Here is a 19,722-nt window from a genome sequence, read left to right as displayed (position 1 = left end):
TATATATATATATATATATATATATATATATATATATATATATATATATATATATATATTATGGATAGAAGATTTGAAGTTATGGATGTTTGGAGTTTATAATTTGTGTTTTTATGTTTATAATGTTGTTACGGTATTGTTTTTGTATATTTTGTTATGAATTTATTATAATATGTATTTTATTTTATTTTAATTGAATTTATTATTTTATGTGTTATTTTTAAGATTTTAAATTTTAGTTTTTAAAAGTTTGGTTAATCGGTTAATCGAAAGAAAAAAAATTCAATTCGGTTAATTCGGTAACACAAATTTCGAATTGGTTAACGGTTAAAAGTTTAAATCGGTTCGGTTAATCGAATGAACACCCCTAGTTATGAACCCTGGTGATATATATTTTGATTGTCCCACCTACTACATTGGTGAAAAGAAAGGGTAGAACTCTCCAATAGAGACTAAAATACAAATAATTCATGATACGTTTAATAAAATAATGATTTATGAAAAAATCACAATCATTATTTTAATGTATATTTTGGGTGAAATTCATCTTATGGTCTTAATCCACAAATAACCAAAAAAGAAATAAATTAATTTAATTAAAAAGTCAAGAAAATTAATAAACATCTCATATGGAAAATCAAATTTAGAACATACATTTTATTCAACTTGATTAGAGTTAATTTCATCTTTTGTCATAGATTTATATGTGACAATTCAATTTTAGTTCATTTGGTCCTAGTATTATTGCGATATGACCATTTTTAGTCTCCCATCAACAAAATCGTTGAAATATCGTTAAACACAAAGACATTTTAATATTTTTTATACATATATGGTAGGTTGGACCGCTATATTTTTTATGTTTATTTTTTTGAAAAAACATCTATAATTGATGACCGAAATGTTCTTGTATTTAACAATATCTAAACTGTTTTGTTGATAAATGACCAACAATGGTCATGCCACAATAATATTATAACCAAAATTGAATCTTTCACTAAAAAAAATTGGACTATCACGTATAAATCTAAGACTAAAAATGGAATTAACTCAACCTGATTATAACGAAAGAGAGGTTGTATTAATAAATTGTCAATTCTTTCATGTCATGCATGACAAATTACAGGTGTTTATATTGTTGTTTCATTAATAATTTAATATTCACATTATAATTTCAATTATTTTTACACCACTTGAGTCGCTCCGCTAGACAAATTCCGATGCAGTCCGTCGCCCTCCGGCGATGTGCCATGAATTGTCGAATCATACGTTTCTCCGTCGCCCCACAGAGCATAAGCCTCCTCCCCATGTACTGCATCGTCGCCGATCTTTAGTTGTTCTTCCGACATCCTCAAAGGCACTATCAATCCTGTCACGGGAATACAATTTTATATATATGGCCGGCCACATTTACAATGATACACATATATTGAGAAACTTTTACTTTGGTCTTCTAACTATTATACATGAATCACAGAGTTTATACTTAATTTGATCCATTGACTATTAAAATGTCATCACTTTAGTCATCAACTTCTAAACTTGTTCAATTTCATCCCTAATTATGCAACTGTGAACCAAAACAATCCTCAATCAGGATCAAGGATTATTTTAGGTAAAAATTACATAGTTGGAGATAAAATTGAACAAGTTTGAAAGTCGATGACTAAAGTGGTAAAATCCTAATAGTTGCGGGACCAAATAGAGTATTAACTTTGAACCACATTTGGTTTTGAATATTAAAATTTTGTAATTAGGTGCGTGACTATGTAAATTGTATCACATTTAGTTCTGCGGATTAATTTCCCAGTCAACTATTGGTTGAAGTGCTCCTTCCGAAAGAAGCACTGCATTTGCTTTTTTCGGAAGGAACGCTTCGGAAAGGAACACTGCATTTGTTTCTTCCGAAAGGAGCACTTTCAATAATAATTGACAAAAAAATTAGATGGCAGGATCAAATATGTTATAAACTACATAGTTATGCATCTAATTATAAAATTTTAATAGTAAACGACAAAATGTGATTCATGTATAATAGTCAAGAGACCAAAAGTAAAATAATTTTCAAAATGAAAATCACCATTTTGACCCTCAATTGTTTCTGAACTATCAATACAGTTCCTAGATTTTAATTTCAACTAATTTGATCATCAAATTGTTTAAAATTCTTTCAATTAAATCCTTCGATGATCAAATTGATGAAATTTTAAAAATAGAGAAATCACCAATTTGATTTATCGAAAATGTTTAATTGACAAAATTTTAAACAATTTGATGATCAAATTACTTTTGAAATTAAAAACTAACAACTACATAGAAAATAATTGATGGATCAAAATAGTGGTTTTGTCATATCTCAATTTTAAGCATTATTAGTATACCGATAACTCGACAGATGATGGACGTGACTACAACGTTCCACCCGATGATGAAACCGGCACCGACGATTTGTTTCAGGAACTGAATGCCGCCGGAGCCGCCGTAAATGCTACCCCTGGTGTTGGTGACCGGCAAGAAGAGGTTGCAAAGGACGGGCTCGGCGAAGACGCCGGTGAGAATGCCGCCGAGGAAGCCGGCTACGGCGTGGGTATGAAAGACGGCGAGGGTGTCGTCGATTTTCTGGAGCAAAGGGCACCTCTTGTGGATAATAATCATTGTGACCCATGGAACGCTTCCTGAGAGAATCCCCATGATTATGGCCGCCCATCCTTGCACCAGACCTGTTCAATTCAAACAATTACAACACCAACATAATTATTGATAGTATTTTTTTGTTAGTGTCTGAGGGAAATCCTGTTTTGTAACTTTGTAGAGTACTACAAGTTGGTAAACTAAGCTTGTTGTCTATAGTTGATCTACTCAAACAAAAAATTAAATAGGTTGCTCTCTTTGGGAATTGAACTTATAACTTTATAGTCATCAAGTCAATCGTTTGGTCTGACTGTGATTGTCCCAATAGTACTCTTTCTTTGGGTTGATGGTATTTAATTTTTTTAGTGATAAGAGAAATCATAGTCATTACTTGATGGGTGAGGAGTAAATCATGTTTTGTAGCCTTTACTTGTAGAGAACCACAAGTTGGTAATTAAGTTAGTTGCCTATAGCTAATCAAATTAAACAAAAAGGTCAATAGACTGATCTCATTGGGAATTAAGGGTGTGTTTGGTAACCCGGAAAATGATTTTCGCAAATCATTTTCCGGGCTTTTGGTGTTTGGCAACATCCGAAAAATGTGGTCAACGGAAAATGTTTTCCATTGACTACGAAAAATAAACTATTTTTTCCGGAGAATAACTCCAGGCAAGAGAGCGTCCCTCTCCAGTCTGGCGGATTGTTTTCCGGCGGAAATCAGTCCGCTGGAACGACTCTGGTTTCCAGCGGAAACGAGAGCAAGTTTTTTTTTTTAAAAAAAATAATAAATATTATTAGTTTATATATTTTTATATTTTAAATAAAATAATAAAAATATATAATTATACATTTCTACCCATTTTTTGGAAAATGAACAAAACATGCAAAGACAGTTTTTCAGAATCCAACCAAACACCGAAAATAAAACCATTTTCTGGAAAATGAGTCATTTTCCTGCTTTCTAAACATAATCTAAATTTGTAATTTTATAATTATCAAGTCAACTAACCGCTTAATTTGATCTAACTGCGATTGCCTCAATAGTACTCCTTTTTTGGGTTGATATGAATATATGATGGTGCATGTATGCATCGGGTAAACTTTAGCTTATGAGTTACGACTCTATATGATTAAAAATCACAAACTTTGACTATATATAGATAACCGACTCGAACTAAAAAGTCTAATAAGGGCTCTCACCCATGAATCAGTATTGTGATTTTCGAATCAACTTGATTAGTGTTGCTCTGATCTATTATTGGTATTATTCAAATTGTCTAATAAACTCATGATGATGGAGGATTATATGTCATACCAGCACCGGGGGTGATGCAGACTAGGCCGGTGATCATTCCCTGGACGGCGCCAATAACGGAGGGTTTCTCAAAGTAGATAACGTCAAGACAAGTCCAAACAAGGAGGCTAGTGGCGGCGCAAATGTTGGTGTTGAGGACGGCGAGGGAGGAATCGACGTTGGCGCTATAAGGATCGCCGCCGTTGAAGCCGGCCCACCCCATCCACAACAGCCCTGCCCCGGCCAACATCAGCAGCACATTATTTGGTGGAAATCTCTCCCTGTCCGCCTTGCTCCTTGGTCCTACCTAATAACACAAAGGAATATATATGAAAAATGTTCATTAAGGAAATTGGATCCAACTCCAACTCATAATTTCTTCTACAAACAGTGTTGCAAACATTCCGCCTAGACACCGGTTAATCCCCGCCTAGGCGCTAGACACCGGTGAACCGCCTAGCGTATCACCTTAAATAGTTGTCTAGGCGGCTGACCGGCTAAGCGACCACCTAGGCCTCTTAAGCGCCGACTAGGCCACCTAGTTTGGCCGATTAACTATTGTTCTTTTTATTAAGGAAATTGGATCAACTCCAACTCATAACTTCTTCTACAAAAATTATATTCTACACACTTAATTTTTTTTTCTTGACAAATGTTTATAGTTCATGAACTAATAAATTTTTAGGTGATGAGATGAACACGCAACCACTTCTAAGTAAACTCTACCTTGTGACCTTTCTGACAAAAATCACAAAGACGAAAATCAGCCAAGGTTACCTGAACAGACTCAAACCAAAAGTTGTATATAATTTATATAGGAAATTAAATTACATTTTTTGTCATTCAGTTATACATATAACACACATGTAATCTCTTACACGCGAATGAGTGATTTTAGTCTCTCTAGAAGTATTTTTGTCAATAATATGTCACTTAATAAAGTAATTGATTTGATATTTCATCAGAGTCTAAAATCACTAATTTACACATAATTTAAGGATTAAAAAGCCCGACTCCGGGTCTTCTCCTTCCTTCTTTCAAAAAAAAATTGATTATACATATAAATGTATATTTCAATGACGACTAAGTCATACTATGTGTTTAACTGGATGAGTACAAATATAAATTTTCGATTTTATATTGGAATATTATTTTGAAGTTGTATCTCGAAAACTCCATATATATTAAACTGTTTAAATTGTCGTATACATAGAGTAAGTAATATGATAACAAAAAATGAGAGTGAAATGAAAATGATTACATATAAACCTTCAAAAGAGTAGCGACAACAAACGAAAATAACGTTACTTTTCAAATGATTTTTACATTAAATTTTCATTTATATAATTTAAATTAAACTTAAATATTTAGTTGAATTAATTTTATTTTTTGTCCTATACTTACCTGTAATATTTTATTATTATTTTTTTTAGAACTTCTCCGTTGATTATAGTATTATTGTGACATAACAATTTTTTGTCCTCCATCAACAAATATATTTATATGGCATTAAATATGAATGCGTTTCAATTTATTCATTTCTAAGTGTGAATTTCTTTTTTGATCCAAGATTTTTATGTGTCATTTCATTGTTGTGGAGACTTTAGTGTAGAGGTGCGATTTGCAATTGAAGAAGACAGGGGACTATAGTTGAGAATTAGGAGAGAGGGGTCAACTACTTTGTATAAAAGAGACTGAAATGCCTTTATATTTAACAACATTAAAATATATTTGTTGAAGGAGAACAAAAAATGGTCATACCACAATAATAATATGTCTCTGTTTAGTAACATAGTTAGCTTATAGACAATTTTAACTTATTTGACCACTATTAGCTGTTTGACTTGGTTAAACAACCAATATAAGTGTTTGATTAATTAGCTTTTTGTAATAGCTTATTGCTCTATAATGTTAAAATTCAAAAAGCTGCTCAAAATAACTTTTAATTTTTGATAAGCTTTTTTTGATAAAATCATTTTGCATATAATAAGCTATTAGCTAACACTTAATTTATTAAACATTTTTCTACAATCACCCAATAGCTAATGCTATAAATTAGTCAAACTTACTAATTCAATCAGTTAATACCTATTTACCAAACACTCCCTATATTTTGAATAAAAAAAATTAAAACTAAAATAATACATATAAATCTAGGTTTAAAAATGGAATTAAATGTATTGAGTTTTTCAATTAAAATGGAAAAAAAAAAAAGAATCCATACCCAGTAAGCAGCAGTGATACCGCCGATACCAGAGGAGAGATGGATGACATAGCCGCCTGAATAGTCAATAACACCCCAGTGGAAGAGGAAGCCGCCGCCCCATAGGCTGAACGCTCCGACGGTGTACGAAAACGTCAGCCACAGCGGCACAAACATCATCCACGCCTTAATGTTCATCCGACCCAGCACCGACCCGGCCAGAATAACCACCGTGATGGCCGCGAACACGCACTGGAACCACACCATCGACGCCATGGGGTAGAACGGCGTCGCTGGCGGGGTTTCCACTGTGACGCCGTCGCTCAAGTAGTGGGTGGTGGCGGGGAGAGCGGCCTGCCTACAATAGTATACTTATTCATTACTCAAATTAAGGCCCTGTTGGTAAATAATCAACCTATCAGTCAATTTTGGCTTATTTCATCAATATTAGTTATTTGATTTGGTTAAAAAATCAATATAAGTATTTGGTTAATAAGCTTTTTGTAACTCCAAAATGCTAAAATTTAAAAAACTACTCAAAGCAGCTTTTTCAATTAGCTTTTTGAGAAAAGAAATTATACCAAACAGCTATGAGCTAATAGCTAACTTATCAAACAACTTTCTACAATTAGCTAATGTTATCAACAAATCATTCCTTCTAACCCAAACAACCAACAACCGTTTACCAAACATGGCCTAAATGTTTCATCTTTGCTTAATTTTCTTTTGTATTTTTAAACAAAAATTACACTTTTTATTTCTAAGTTATAGAATAATTGTAAGATTTGTCCTTACTTGTTGGCACTACCTATTAAAAAAAGGAGAAAATTTGCAACGCCAATTATAACTTAAACAATAATTGGGCACACAATCAATAAATACAATGAATCATACAATTACTATATAACTTAGGTCAAAAAAGTGTAATTTTTTTTTATTTTTAATTACATTTGAATTTTATGTTTAATATTTTTTTAATTTAATTTCTAAATATATAAATTTTATATATTAATATTAAACTTAATATTATAAAAAATTGAGTTAAAAATAATTTTAGTCAAGTTATCTTAGCACCTGTGATAATTCATTTGAAATAGTAATAAAGTGTGATCACAATACATAATAATTAGCTAAGACAAGTCTTATATATTAAATTATTATTATTATTATTATTTTTAATACTACTGACTCTATTAATTGATCTAGATGTATAAAAAGTGAGGGAGAGAATATATTAAAAATGAACTTTATAGGTGTATGGTTTATGATGATATAATGAATGATATCTTGCCTAATGAGGAACTTTTGGGCGAGAGCAGGGCCGGGCTTGGCCAAGAAGGGGAGAATTTTGTCGCCGAAGGACATCTTGTACGCCCAGGTGACCCAGCAGATGACGACGGCGGCGAAAGCGTAGAGCGCCATGAAAGCGGAGTTAACGGCCCATTTCTTCTTGACGATGCTGCCGTAGAGGATGACGAGGCCCGGCACGCTCTGTAGCCCCACTAAGGTGGCGGAGATCATCTGCCATGCGTTGTCGCCTTTGTTTAGCCAGTCCGGCGCCGTCGACGTGTTGTTCTGGTACGCCAGAGGCACCACCGTTGCCGCCATGATTAGCTGATTATGAATTTCTTTGACCTCAATACTGGGAACTCAGCTTGCTTATATGTTTATATAATGATTTTTCAATATTAAATAAAATGCATGATAATGACAAGCTAAAGTACCTAAAAAATAAGTTACTTCTTTTATATATATATAGATCAAATGCAAAGGATGGTTTTAGCCTTTTAGGTAAAAAAAAAATATGATTAAATCACAGGCCATAGATCTAGTCCAAATCAACCATCCATAATAAAGAAGAATTAAAAATACAGGGTGACATTTTTGTAATTTTGTGTAGGTAAGTTTAAATGTTTTTTTGTGCACATTTTTCCTTCTTCAATGACATATTTTTCTTCTTCGAGTGCATATGTTCTGTCTCAATACTTAGTTTTTTCTTTGAGTGCAAATCTTTGTAACTTTGAGTAAAGAATTTTGGCGCATTTGTATGCCTTCAAATTCATGTTTTTTTTTTTGTTAATTTTTTTTGTCTTCAAGGGCACAATTATGGGTAAGTGTTTATTATATGTTTTGCCTTCTATACAAATAATCTATAATTAAATTTCTTTTCTAAAAAAAAATCTATAAATAAATTTCTAATGAAATTTGTGAGAACAAATTGATTTATATGGACAATTGATTCAATAACACTTGTTGAATAATTTTTCTTTTTGGTACCATAAATTGCTTCAATTGCACATATTTATACCTTCAATGGTAGAATTTTGACATTTAAATGCACATTTTTGTGTCTTTAAGTGCATGTTTTTGTGTTTTTAATTGCACATTTTTTGTTAATTCGAAGTATAAATTTTTTTAAAGAGCAACAGATCTTGTTGAATTTAATGATTGAGATTTATGCGTATTCTACACTTGAGGAGTCTCTTGTACCTGATCTAGACCTATATATGTGTATGTATACACATTACAAAACTGTCCCAGCACCCAGATTTACAAAACTATCCTGCTCCTCCGCCTCCACCCTCTTCACAGCTTGAGGTTTGGCTTGTTCATCGTGGAGGCCGGCTGATGAAACATCAAAACAAAATGCCCTGACACACTTTATTTTGGCATTTCATTATTAATTTGTTCGTTTAGGGCGGTCAAATTTGCGTGGGTATGTAGCATGCATTTTCTTCAAGTCTTGCAGGCACGGTGCTCCAAAATGAATGTGAGTTTTGTTTTTGCTTTTAGTGTTTTGGCAGTACACATGGAATTTCCAGGAACCTGAGGCGAGATTTAAAAAAAAAAAATCATACACACACGCACACATAATAGATAGATTCTATATATTGATTGTATATTAGCTAATGAAATTATACTTATAATGATACTTGTGATTTAATGAAATTATAGTGCGTATAAAATGAAATTGAATAGTATGTCTCACATATTGATGAATTGAGATTGTTAAAAAAAAACTGTAGATGAATAAGAATGATATTTTAGTGGTGCCGGAATGAAACTGAATAACAAGCTAAGTCTCACATATTGAATGTATATTATTAAATGAAAATGTAGTTTAATTAGAATGATACTTTGGTGGTGTTGAAATGAAACTACATTGTGTATCAAATGAAATTGAATAGCATGTCTCACATATTGAGTGTATATTGTCAAATGAAACTATAGTTGAATAACTTTAGTCTTGTTGTAATGAAACTACATTGTATATAAAATGCAACTAAATAGTCAATTTCGTATATTGTGTGTATATTGTCAAATGAAACTGTAGTTGAATTAGAATGATATTGTAGTTGTACTGTAATGAAACTACTATGTATATAAAATGAAACCAAAAAATGAGAAAGGTTGATACATGGACCACAACAGAATTTTCCGTCTATCATTGTTAACACAAAACTTCGAACAACATAGTTTTTTGACCTAATCTATAGTGCTATGTGAACCACGGTCCACAATAAAATTTGCCAATCGTTATATCGTGGACCAGGGTCCACAGTGCACTGTGGACCTTGGTCTGAAACTACGTCGTTTCGATGTTAGTGGAGACGGACGCGAATGACTCCAGGGAATTCATTATCTATAATACACAGAATCCTTATCTAGAATACACAGAATGTTTGCCTAGAATACACATAACGTTTGCCTAGAATACACAGAATATTGACACAAAATACACAGAACTCATACTCCTAACATTCGAATGCACAAACACATCACAACCTGTGTTAATAACATGAATGCACAGAATATTGACACAAAATACATAGAACTCATCCTCCTAAGCATTCGAATGCACAAACACATCACAACATGTGTTATTAACATGAATACACAGAACGGTTGTCAAGAATACACAGAACGATTGCCTAGAATACACAGAACGATTACCTAGAATACTCAGAATTCATCTCCTAACATTTTGGTACAAGGTGCGCAATGCATTGTGAATATTAATATGTAAATTGTGAACATTCAGTATATTTTGGACTCGAGTCCACAGAATAAGTTGTCTTCCAAGGATATATCACTTTAAGTCTTAAACTTTGTATTTTTGTGCATTAATAAATTTATCTTTAAAAAGTGTGTGTGTGTGTGTGTGTGTGTATATATATATATGTATGTATATATGTATATAGATTTTTGTTCAAATGCGGCAGCGAGCTCCGGTGCGGTCATGCGGCCTAATCTGCACTGTCCAATTTCATTAGTCCCACTGAAATTCGCGTATGTTTAAGTGGGGTTATTATGGTAATTTTAGTATTTATATTACGTGAATTGGAATGGTGCATTTTAGTACATAGTGTGGTGCGTTTGAATACATGCTGTGGTGCGTTTTATTACGTATGTTGGTGCATTATCTGTGTTGTGGAATGGTGTGTTTTAATCTATCCGCTGGTGCATTTTCATACGTAGAATGATGTGTAACTGTGTTGTGGATTAGTGGTTCTAATACGTCGTCTGGTGCATTTTAATCCATTGAATGGTGTATATTTTAACACGTATTTCTAATAAGTTACGTGTGCTGTGAAATGGTGTGTTTTAATCTGTCCTCTGGTGCATTTTAATACGTTGAATGATGTGTATTTGAACACATATTTTCTAATAAGTGTAATAGTGCATGTTTATAATCTAACATGAGGCACATTGTGGTACATTTTAATACGTAGAATGATGTGTTTTATTAAGTATATTGATGAATTTTAAGTGAATATGTGCATTTGGTATATTGTGTGGAATGATGTGTTTTATCGGTACTCTGGTGCGTTTTAGTACGTATAATGGTGTGTTCTGTAACATATATATTGCGGGTTGATTTAATGAGTTGATATGATCTAATGGCTTAAAATAGGCTACACGACCACACCTAATGACCATGCCACACCTGATCATGACTCTATATATATATATATATATATATATATATATATATATATGAAAACCCTTTTATCATGAGTATGTGAGAACTAATTAATCTAAGTTGTATAAAACAAAAGATTAATGGTCATCATTAATTCAATGTAATTAGCATTCAAAAAATGAAAAAATTTGCATTATGGGCAAATTAGTTCTTTGTATGTATGGAAAGTTCATCTACGTATAAAAAAAATTGTTTTTAATTTTCAAAATGAAAAACTGTGTTAGTAAACTTGTGGGTGTTTTCTGATTTTCTCTTCTCCTATTCCCATTTGTTAATCTTTCCGTTTTTCAATAACCAGACCAAAAAATTCCAATAAAAAAACTGACGGAAGTAGATGTCATAACCTGACCGAGCAGGCGGGAGAAACTGTGAGTCAGCCATGGGAGCTAGGAAACGAGCTTCAAAAGAACCTGCTGGCGTGGCTGCTAAACCGGAATCCGGCGATTCCAAACCGGTTCCAACGCCTGATGATGCCTCGTCCGAGCCGAAGATCACCCCTTCAAAAGCTCCATTAATGTTCAAATGCACTGCAATTTTCTCAATCCCGTACTTCTACTTGATCTACTACCACTACCGAATCGAATCGGAGCTCCGGAGATCCATCATCATCAATGCTATTATTAGCTTGCTTGGTTACTTCGTAACCCTAGCTATGATCCCCGTGGCCTCGAAATACCTTCTTAGAAAGAACTTATTCGGATATGATATCAACAAGAGGGGCACTCCTCAAGGCACCATTAAAGTGTAATCCTCTTCTCTTTTCTATAATTCCATATTCATCATTTTGATTCAATTTGATTTCTATATCATTTGGTGATTCCTCCTTAAGTTTTGTACCTGCTGTATGCACTAAATATTAGAGGCTAATATTTTGCAGACCTGAATCACTGGGTATTGTTGTTGGGACCGTTTTCTTGGTTGTGGCTATCTTGTTTCAGTACTTTAACTTCACAGCTGATTCAAATGTAAGTGTATGCTTCTGTTTATATTTTTCCTATGTTTCATTTAGAAAAATGAAATAAAATTGAAAGACATTCTAAAAAGTTATGTCAAGTCTTCTGAAGATTAAAAAAAAAAACAAAAAGTACTTCTAATGTAATGCACACCAATCCACTGTACCTTGGGGCTTGGAAGAAGGGTTCACTGGTTAGTGTTATAAGGTATATTCATCACATATGGTATCCTATATATTAGGAAAGTTGGAAACTAGGGTTTTGAGGTTACCATACAGAATGTCCTCCAAAGTCATATATATAGGATGATGTACTCTCCTCAAAACCTTGTGAGACAGAGCTACCAGTCAAGGTATTCTTCCTAAAACCTTTGAACATGGTATCACAGCCTAGGTTATAAACAAAATACTTTTTTTTTTTTGCTCACTGTCGTCACCGCCCACCCACGACGGCTCGCCGGCGTCCGGCGACCTCGCCTGCAAAGTCCGCCGCCGATCTGCCTGCGCGTGAAGCTCACGCGCCGCCGTCACTGTCGCCACGCGTCGGCGCGTGCGCCACCTCCGGCCGCCGGAAAATTTCCCGGCCGACGTCTCCGGGCTCGCCTTGCTCCAGGGATCTCGGATCTGGTCTTGGTTTGACCAGTGTTGCTTCGGTTAGTGCGGGTCTTCAATCAGATTGTCTCGTACGCCCTCCGGTTACTGTTTTCTGTCTGTTTCTGATCTGTTTGGGCTCCATTTTTTGTGGGTATGGCTGAGAATAAGTCGATTGTTGTTACTGATATTGTTCCTGTGAATTCCAAAATCACGGACTGTAAGCTTAATGATTCTAATTACTTAGAGTGGTGTCTGGTCATTAAGCTTTATCTCACTAGTTTGGATAGAAAAGACCACCTCACTGAGACCAAAGAGGATGCTAATTGGGTGAAGGATGATGCACGTTTGCTCTTACAAATTCGTAATTCTATAGATGAGGGTATTCTTGGGTTTGTTAGTCATTGTTCTTCTGTTAAAGAATTGATAGATTATTTGGAATACTTGTACTCTGGGAAGGGGAATATCATTCGTATGTATGATGTTTGCAAGTCTTTTTACCGTGCCGAGAAGCAAAATTTGTCTCTTACTGCTTACTTTATGGAATTTAAGAAAACATATGAGGCCCTTAATAAACTCATGCCATTCACTGCTGACATTAAAGAGCAACAAAAGCAACGTGAACAATTGGCTGTTATGAGTTTTTTGGCAGGTCTTCCTTCTGAGTTTGACACAGCTAGGTCCACAATTCTTAGTACATCTGAAATCCCTACCCTAGCTGATGTCTTCCCTCGCTTGATTCGATCCGAGCAGTCCAAGATACCCGAAGTTCCCATCCCACCTAATAGTGCTCTTGTTAGTCGTAATCCTCACAATGGGAATGGTGGCAACTCCCAAGGGCACACTTCCGGTCATCCTCACAGTGGGAACAATGGATATTCCCAGGGGCGTACTTCCACCATTGTGTGTCACTATTGTCAAAAGCCAGGGCATATAAGGAGGACTGTCGGGAGTTGCAAAAGGATCGTAGGAATTCTTCTGCCAAATGTTGCATCTACACCTGAGGCATCTTCCAAGACTATCATGGTCTCTGCTGATGAGTTTGCCAAGTTTTCTCAATACCAAGACTCTTTGAAGCATTCATCCTCTTCGGTCACTGCAATTGCTGACTCAGGTAACCCGACCTCTTGTCTTCTCTCATCATCATCCAAATGGGTTATAGACTCGGGTGCCACAGACCATATGACAGGTAATTCGAGTTTATTTTCCTCCATTTCTTCTTCTCCACATAGTTCCCCTGTCACTTTAGCGGATGGGTCCACCTCCCATGTACTTGGGTCTGGCTCCATTACGCCAATCCCCACACTCCCCTTACAATCTGTCTTGCACCTCCCTAATTTCTCGTTCAATTTGATTTCGGTCAGCCAGCTTACCCGTGCTTTAAACTGTTCTTACGTTCTTCCCTGATCATTGTCTGTTTCAGGATCTTATGATTACGTTCTTCCCTGATCATTGTCTGTTTCAGGATCTTATGACGAAGTTCTTCCCTGATCATTGTCTGTTTCAGGATCTTATGACGAAGAGGTTCCCTGATCATTGTCTGTTTCAGGATCTTATGACGAAGAGGGTTATTGGTCATTGTCTGTTTCAGGATCTTATGACGAAGAGGGTTATTGGTGAGTGTCTGTTTCAGGATCTTATGACGAAGAGGGTTATTGGTGAGGGGCGTGAGTCTGGGGGTCTCTACATTCTTGACACCAAGAGGTCAAAGTTGGTTGGTTGTTCGGGTGCTGTCACTCCAGTAGATGCTCATTGTCATTTGGGGCATCCTTCCCTCCCGTTGTTGAAGAAATTGTGTCCACAGTTTCATAGTTTACCGTTTTTACATTGTGAGTCGTGTGAGTTTTCTAAGCACCGTCGTGTGCATTTGAGTCCTAGAGTTAGCAAACGTGTGTCTACTTTGTTTGAGTTAGTACATTCAGATGTTTGGGGTCCGTGTTCTGTGACTTCTAAACTTGGCTATAAGTATTTTGTTACCTTTGTTGATGATTTCTCTCGAATGACATGGTTATATTTAATGAAGTCTCGTTCTGAATTGTTTGATGTGTTTCGTGGATTCTGTGCTGAAATTAAAACTCAATTTGGGGTACATGTCAAAATATTACGAGTGACAATGCTAAAGAGTATTTCTCATACCCCTTTTCCTCTTATATGCATGGCATGGGTATGTTGCATCAATCTTCTTGTGTTGACACACCTTCCCAAAATGGGGTAGCTGAGCGCAAGAATCGGCATTTGCTTGAAACTCTTGAAACTGCAAGGGCCTTATTGTTTCAAAGGGGGGTTCCTAAGCAGTTTTGGGCTGATGCCGTTTCCACTGCCTGTTTTTTAATCAATCGCATGCCCTCTGTGGTTTTGGATGGGAAAACTCCGTACCATATTCTGTGTCCATCACAACCTTTGTTTCATATTGACCCCCGTATATTTGGTTGTGTATGTTTTGTTCGAGATGTCCGCCCTAACCTCACCAAGCTTGATCCAAAGTCTCTGAAGTGTGTGTTTCTTGGTTATTCTCGTGTGCAAAAAGGGTACAGGTGTTACTCTCCAGAGCTTGGTAGGTACCTTGTTTCTATTGATGTCACTTTTCACGAGGATGTTCCTTTCTTTCCTTCTTATCCGGATGCCATTGGTCAGGGGGAGGATGAGGGGATGATATCTTGATGTATACAGTCACGACATCTGTCCCTATGCCTGTTCCCACTCCTCCAGTTTTACAAGTCTATTCTCGTCGCCCTCAGCCTGCTGCTCCCGTTCCTGCTTTGCCTCAAGCTCCTCTTCCTACCTCGGTACCTACTCCGATCCCTGACACCACCTCTAAGTCAGTTGATCCAGTGTTGAATGATACCCTTCCTATTGCTGTTCGAAAAGGTAAACGCAGTTGCACTTATCCTATATCCTCTTTTGCATCATATGCTCAGCTGTCCTCTGTCTCCTGTTCTTTTGTTGCTTCCCTTGATTCCGTGTCCATTCCTAAAACTGTTAAGGAAGCCTTGTCTCATCCTGGGTGGCGAACTGCTATGATTGAGGAGATGAATGCTTTGGATCACAATGATACTTAGGAGTTGGTTGCCATGCCTGCAGGTAAGAGGCCTATTGGTTGTAAGTGGGTGTTTGCTGTCAAGGTAAATTCTGATGGGTCTGTTGCTAGATTGAAAGCCCGTCTTGTGGCTAAAGGATATGCCCAAACCTATGGGGTTGATTATTCTGACACTTTTTCTCCTGTGGCTAAGCTGACTTCTGTCAGGTTACTCATTTCAATGGCAGCCATTAAAGATTGGCCACTGCATCAGCTTGATATCAAGAATGCCTTTTTGCATGGGGATCTTCATGAAGAAGTGTACATGGNACGTTCTTCCCTGATCATTGTCTGTTTCAGGATCTTATGACGAAGAGGGTTATTGGTGAGGGGCGTGAGTCTGGGGGTCTCTACATTCTTGACACCAAGAGGTCAAAGTTGGTTGGTTGTTCGGGTGCTGTCACTCCAGTAGATGCTCATTGTCATTTGGGGCATCCTTCCCTCCCGTTGTTGAAGAAATTGTGTCCACAGTTTCATAGTTTACCGTTTTTACATTGTGAGTCGTGTGAGTTTTCTAAGCACCGTCGTGTGCATTTGAGTCCTAGAGTTAGCAAACGTGTGTCTACTTTGTTTGAGTTAGTACATTCAGATGTTTGGGGTCCGTGTTCTGTGACTTCTAAACTTGGCTATAAGTATTTTGTTACCTTTGTTGATGATTTCTCTCGAATGACATGGTTATATTTAATGAAGTCTCGTTCTGAATTGTTTGATGTGTTTCGTGGATTCTGTGCTGAAATTAAAACTCAATTTGGGGTACATGTCAAAATATTACGAGTGACAATGCTAAAGAGTATTTCTCATACCCCTTTTCCTCTTATATGCATGGCATGGGTATGTTGCATCAATCTTCTTGTGTTGACACACCTTCCCAAAATGGGGTAGCTGAGCGCAAGAATCGGCATTTGCTTGAAACTCTTGAAACTGCAAGGGCCTTATTGTTTCAAAGGGGGGTTCCTAAGCAGTTTTGGGCTGATGCCGTTTCCACTGCCTGTTTTTTAATCAATCGCATGCCCTCTGTGGTTTTGGATGGGAAAACTCCGTACCATATTCTGTGTCCATCACAACCTTTGTTTCATATTGACCCCCGTATATTTGGTTGTGTATGTTTTGTTCGAGATGTCCGCCCTAACCTCACCAAGCTTGATCCAAAGTCTCTGAAGTGTGTGTTTCTTGGTTATTCTCGTGTGCAAAAAGGGTACAGGTGTTACTCTCCAGAGCTTGGTAGGTACCTTGTTTCTATTGATGTCACTTTTCACGAGGATGTTCCTTTCTTTCCTTCTTATCCGGATGCCATTGGTCAGGGGGAGGATGAGGGGATGATATCTTGATGTATACAGTCACGACATCTGTCCCTATGCCTGTTCCCACTCCTCCAGTTTTACAAGTCTATTCTCGTCGCCCTCAGCCTGCTGCTCCCGTTCCTGCTTTGCCTCAAGCTCCTCTTCCTACCTCGGTACCTACTCCGATCCCTGACACCACCTCTAAGTCAGTTGATCCAGTGTTGAATGATACCCTTCCTATTGCTGTTCGAAAAGGTAAACGCAGTTGCACTTATCCTATATCCTCTTTTGCATCATATGCTCAGCTGTCCTCTGTCTCCTGTTCTTTTGTTGCTTCCCTTGATTCCGTGTCCATTCCTAAAACTGTTAAGGAAGCCTTGTCTCATCCTGGGTGGCGAACTGCTATGATTGAGGAGATGAATGCTTTGGATCACAATGATACTTAGGAGTTGGTTGCCATGCCTGCAGGTAAGAGGCCTATTGGTTGTAAGTGGGTGTTTGCTGTCAAGGTAAATTCTGATGGGTCTGTTGCTAGATTGAAAGCCCGTCTTGTGGCTAAAGGATATGCCCAAACCTATGGGGTTGATTATTCTGACACTTTTTCTCCTGTGGCTAAGCTGACTTCTGTCAGGTTACTCATTTCAATGGCAGCCATTAAAGATTGGCCACTGCATCAGCTTGATATCAAGAATGCCTTTTTGCATGGGGATCTTCATGAAGAAGTGTACATGGAGCAACCTCCTGGGTTTGTTGCTCAGGGGGAGTCTGGGAAAGTATGCCGACTTCGAAGATCATTGTATGGACTGAAACAAAGCTCGCGAGCATGGTTTGGAAAGTTTAGTCAAGCAGTGGAGAGCTTTGGGATGATGAAAAGTAAATCGGATCACTCAATGTTCTACAAGTGGTCCAAAACAGACATAATCTGGTTAGTGGTCTATGTGGATGACATTGTCATTACGGGGAGTGACACCGAAGGAATTTCATCTCTTAAGTCATTCCTTCATAGTCAATTTCAGACAAAGGATTTGGGACCACTAAAGTACTTCCTGGGTATTGAAGTCATNAGTCGTGTGAGTTTTCTAAGCACCGTCGTGTGCATTTGAGTCCTAGAGTTAGCAAACGTGTGTCTACTTTGTTTGAGTTAGTACATTCAGATGTTTGGGGTCCGTGTTCTGTGACTTCTAAACTTGGCTATAAGTATTTTGTTACCTTTGTTGATGATTTCTCTCGAATGACATGGTTATATTTAATGAAGTCTCGTTCTGAATTGTTTGATGTGTTTCGTGGATTCTGTGCTGAAATTAAAACTCAATTTGGGGTACATGTCAAAATATTACGAGTGACAATGCTAAAGAGTATTTCTCATACCCCTTTTCCTCTTATATGCATGGCATGGGTATGTTGCATCAATCTTCTTGTGTTGACACACCTTCCCAAAATGGGGTAGCTGAGCGCAAGAATCGGCATTTGCTTGAAACTCTTGAAACTGCAAGGGCCTTATTGTTTCAAAGGGGGGTTCCTAAGCAGTTTTGGGCTGATGCCGTTTCCACTGCCTGTTTTTTAATCAATCGCATGCCCTCTGTGGTTTTGGATGGGAAAACTCCGTACCATATTCTGTGTCCATCACAACCTTTGTTTCATATTGACCCCCGTATATTTGGTTGTGTATGTTTTGTTCGAGATGTCCGCCCTAACCTCACCAAGCTTGATCCAAAGTCTCTGAAGTGTGTGTTTCTTGGTTATTCTCGTGTGCAAAAAGGGTACAGGTGTTACTCTCCAGAGCTTGGTAGGTACCTTGTTTCTATTGATGTCACTTTTCACGAGGATGTTCCTTTCTTTCCTTCTTATCCGGATGCCATTGGTCAGGGGGAGGATGAGGGGATGATATCTTGATGTATACAGTCACGACATCTGTCCCTATGCCTGTTCCCACTCCTCCAGTTTTACAAGTCTATTCTCGTCGCCCTCAGCCTGCTGCTCCCGTTCCTGCTTTGCCTCAAGCTCCTCTTCCTACCTCGGTACCTACTCCGATCCCTGACACCACCTCTAAGTCAGTTGATCCAGTGTTGAATGATACCCTTCCTATTGCTGTTCGAAAAGGTAAACGCAGTTGCACTTATCCTATATCCTCTTTTGCATCATATGCTCAGCTGTCCTCTGTCTCCTGTTCTTTTGTTGCTTCCCTTGATTCCGTGTCCATTCCTAAAACTGTTAAGGAAGCCTTGTCTCATCCTGGGTGGCGAACTGCTATGATTGAGGAGATGAATGCTTTGGATCACAATGATACTTAGGAGTTGGTTGCCATGCCTGCAGGTAAGAGGCCTATTGGTTGTAAGTGGGTGTTTGCTGTCAAGGTAAATTCTGATGGGTCTGTTGCTAGATTGAAAGCCCGTCTTGTGGCTAAAGGATATGCCCAAACCTATGGGGTTGATTATTCTGACACTTTTTCTCCTGTGGCTAAGCTGACTTCTGTCAGGTTACTCATTTCAATGGCAGCCATTAAAGATTGGCCACTGCATCAGCTTGATATCAAGAATGCCTTTTTGCATGGGGATCTTCATGAAGAAGTGTACATGGAGCAACCTCCTGGGTTTGTTGCTCAGGGGGAGTCTGGGAAAGTATGCCGACTTCGAAGATCATTGTATGGACTGAAACAAAGCTCGCGAGCATGGTTTGGAAAGTTTAGTCAAGCAGTGGAGAGCTTTGGGATG

At 37.3% G+C, this 19,722-nt stretch overlaps 3 protein-coding genes across 3 annotated transcripts in view; 2 read left to right on the top strand and 1 right to left on the bottom strand.

Annotated features, from left to right (window-relative positions):
* Positions 1–1,146: 1,146 nt before the first annotated feature.
* On the bottom strand, positions 1,147–7,736 carry LOC116033640 (ammonium transporter 3 member 1-like). Its single transcript, XM_031276397.1, has 5 exons — positions 7,420–7,736; positions 6,150–6,486; positions 3,947–4,232; positions 2,382–2,720; positions 1,147–1,369 (listed from the first exon to the last, which is right to left on the bottom strand). The coding sequence occupies exons 1-5, from the start codon at positions 7,734–7,736 to the stop codon at positions 1,185–1,187; spliced, it is 1,464 nt and encodes a 487-aa protein (XP_031132257.1). The 3' UTR covers positions 1,147–1,184.
* Positions 7,737–11,491: 3,755 nt separating this feature from the next.
* Positions 11,492–19,722, top strand: part of LOC116031865 (UDP-N-acetylglucosamine--dolichyl-phosphate N-acetylglucosaminephosphotransferase-like) — a 14,336-nt gene continuing 6,105 nt past the window's right edge. Inside the window, exons 1-2 of the mRNA XM_031274199.1 lie at positions 11,492–11,856; positions 11,990–12,077. Of these exons, the coding sequence (XP_031130059.1) occupies positions 11,492–11,856; positions 11,990–12,077 (453 nt within the window). The remainder of the gene's footprint in view (positions 11,857–11,989; positions 12,078–19,722) is intronic.
* On the top strand, positions 18,878–19,302 carry LOC116031870 (PR domain zinc finger protein 2-like). Its single transcript, XM_031274207.1, has one exon. The coding sequence runs from the start codon at positions 18,904–18,906 to the stop codon at positions 19,300–19,302; it is 399 nt and encodes a 132-aa protein (XP_031130067.1). The 5' UTR covers positions 18,878–18,903.

Source organism: Ipomoea triloba, chromosome 10 (assembly GCF_003576645.1).
Source record: "Ipomoea triloba cultivar NCNSP0323 chromosome 10, ASM357664v1".
Classification (NCBI taxonomy): domain Eukaryota; kingdom Viridiplantae; phylum Streptophyta; class Magnoliopsida; order Solanales; family Convolvulaceae; genus Ipomoea; species Ipomoea triloba.
This window is presented reverse-complemented; position numbering and strand designations above follow the sequence as displayed.

Bases quoted from the DNA above. Each gene is read 5' to 3' on its own strand.
- LOC116031870 (XM_031274207.1), top strand. From the start codon at position 18,904: ATGTATACAGTCACGACATCTGTCCCTATGCCTGTTCCCACTCCTCCA.
- LOC116033640 (XM_031276397.1), bottom strand. From the start codon at position 7,736: ATGGCGGCAACGGTGGTGCCTCTGGCGTACCAGAACAACACGTCGACG. The intron at 2,721-3,946 runs GTATGACATATA...TGAATTGAACAG, and splicing joins CTGCATCACCCCCGGTGCTG to GTCTGGTGCAAGGATGGGCG. The intron at 1,370-2,381 runs GTATACTAATAA...TTCCCGTGACAG, and splicing joins CATCATCTGTCGAGTTATCG to GATTGATAGTGCCTTTGAGG.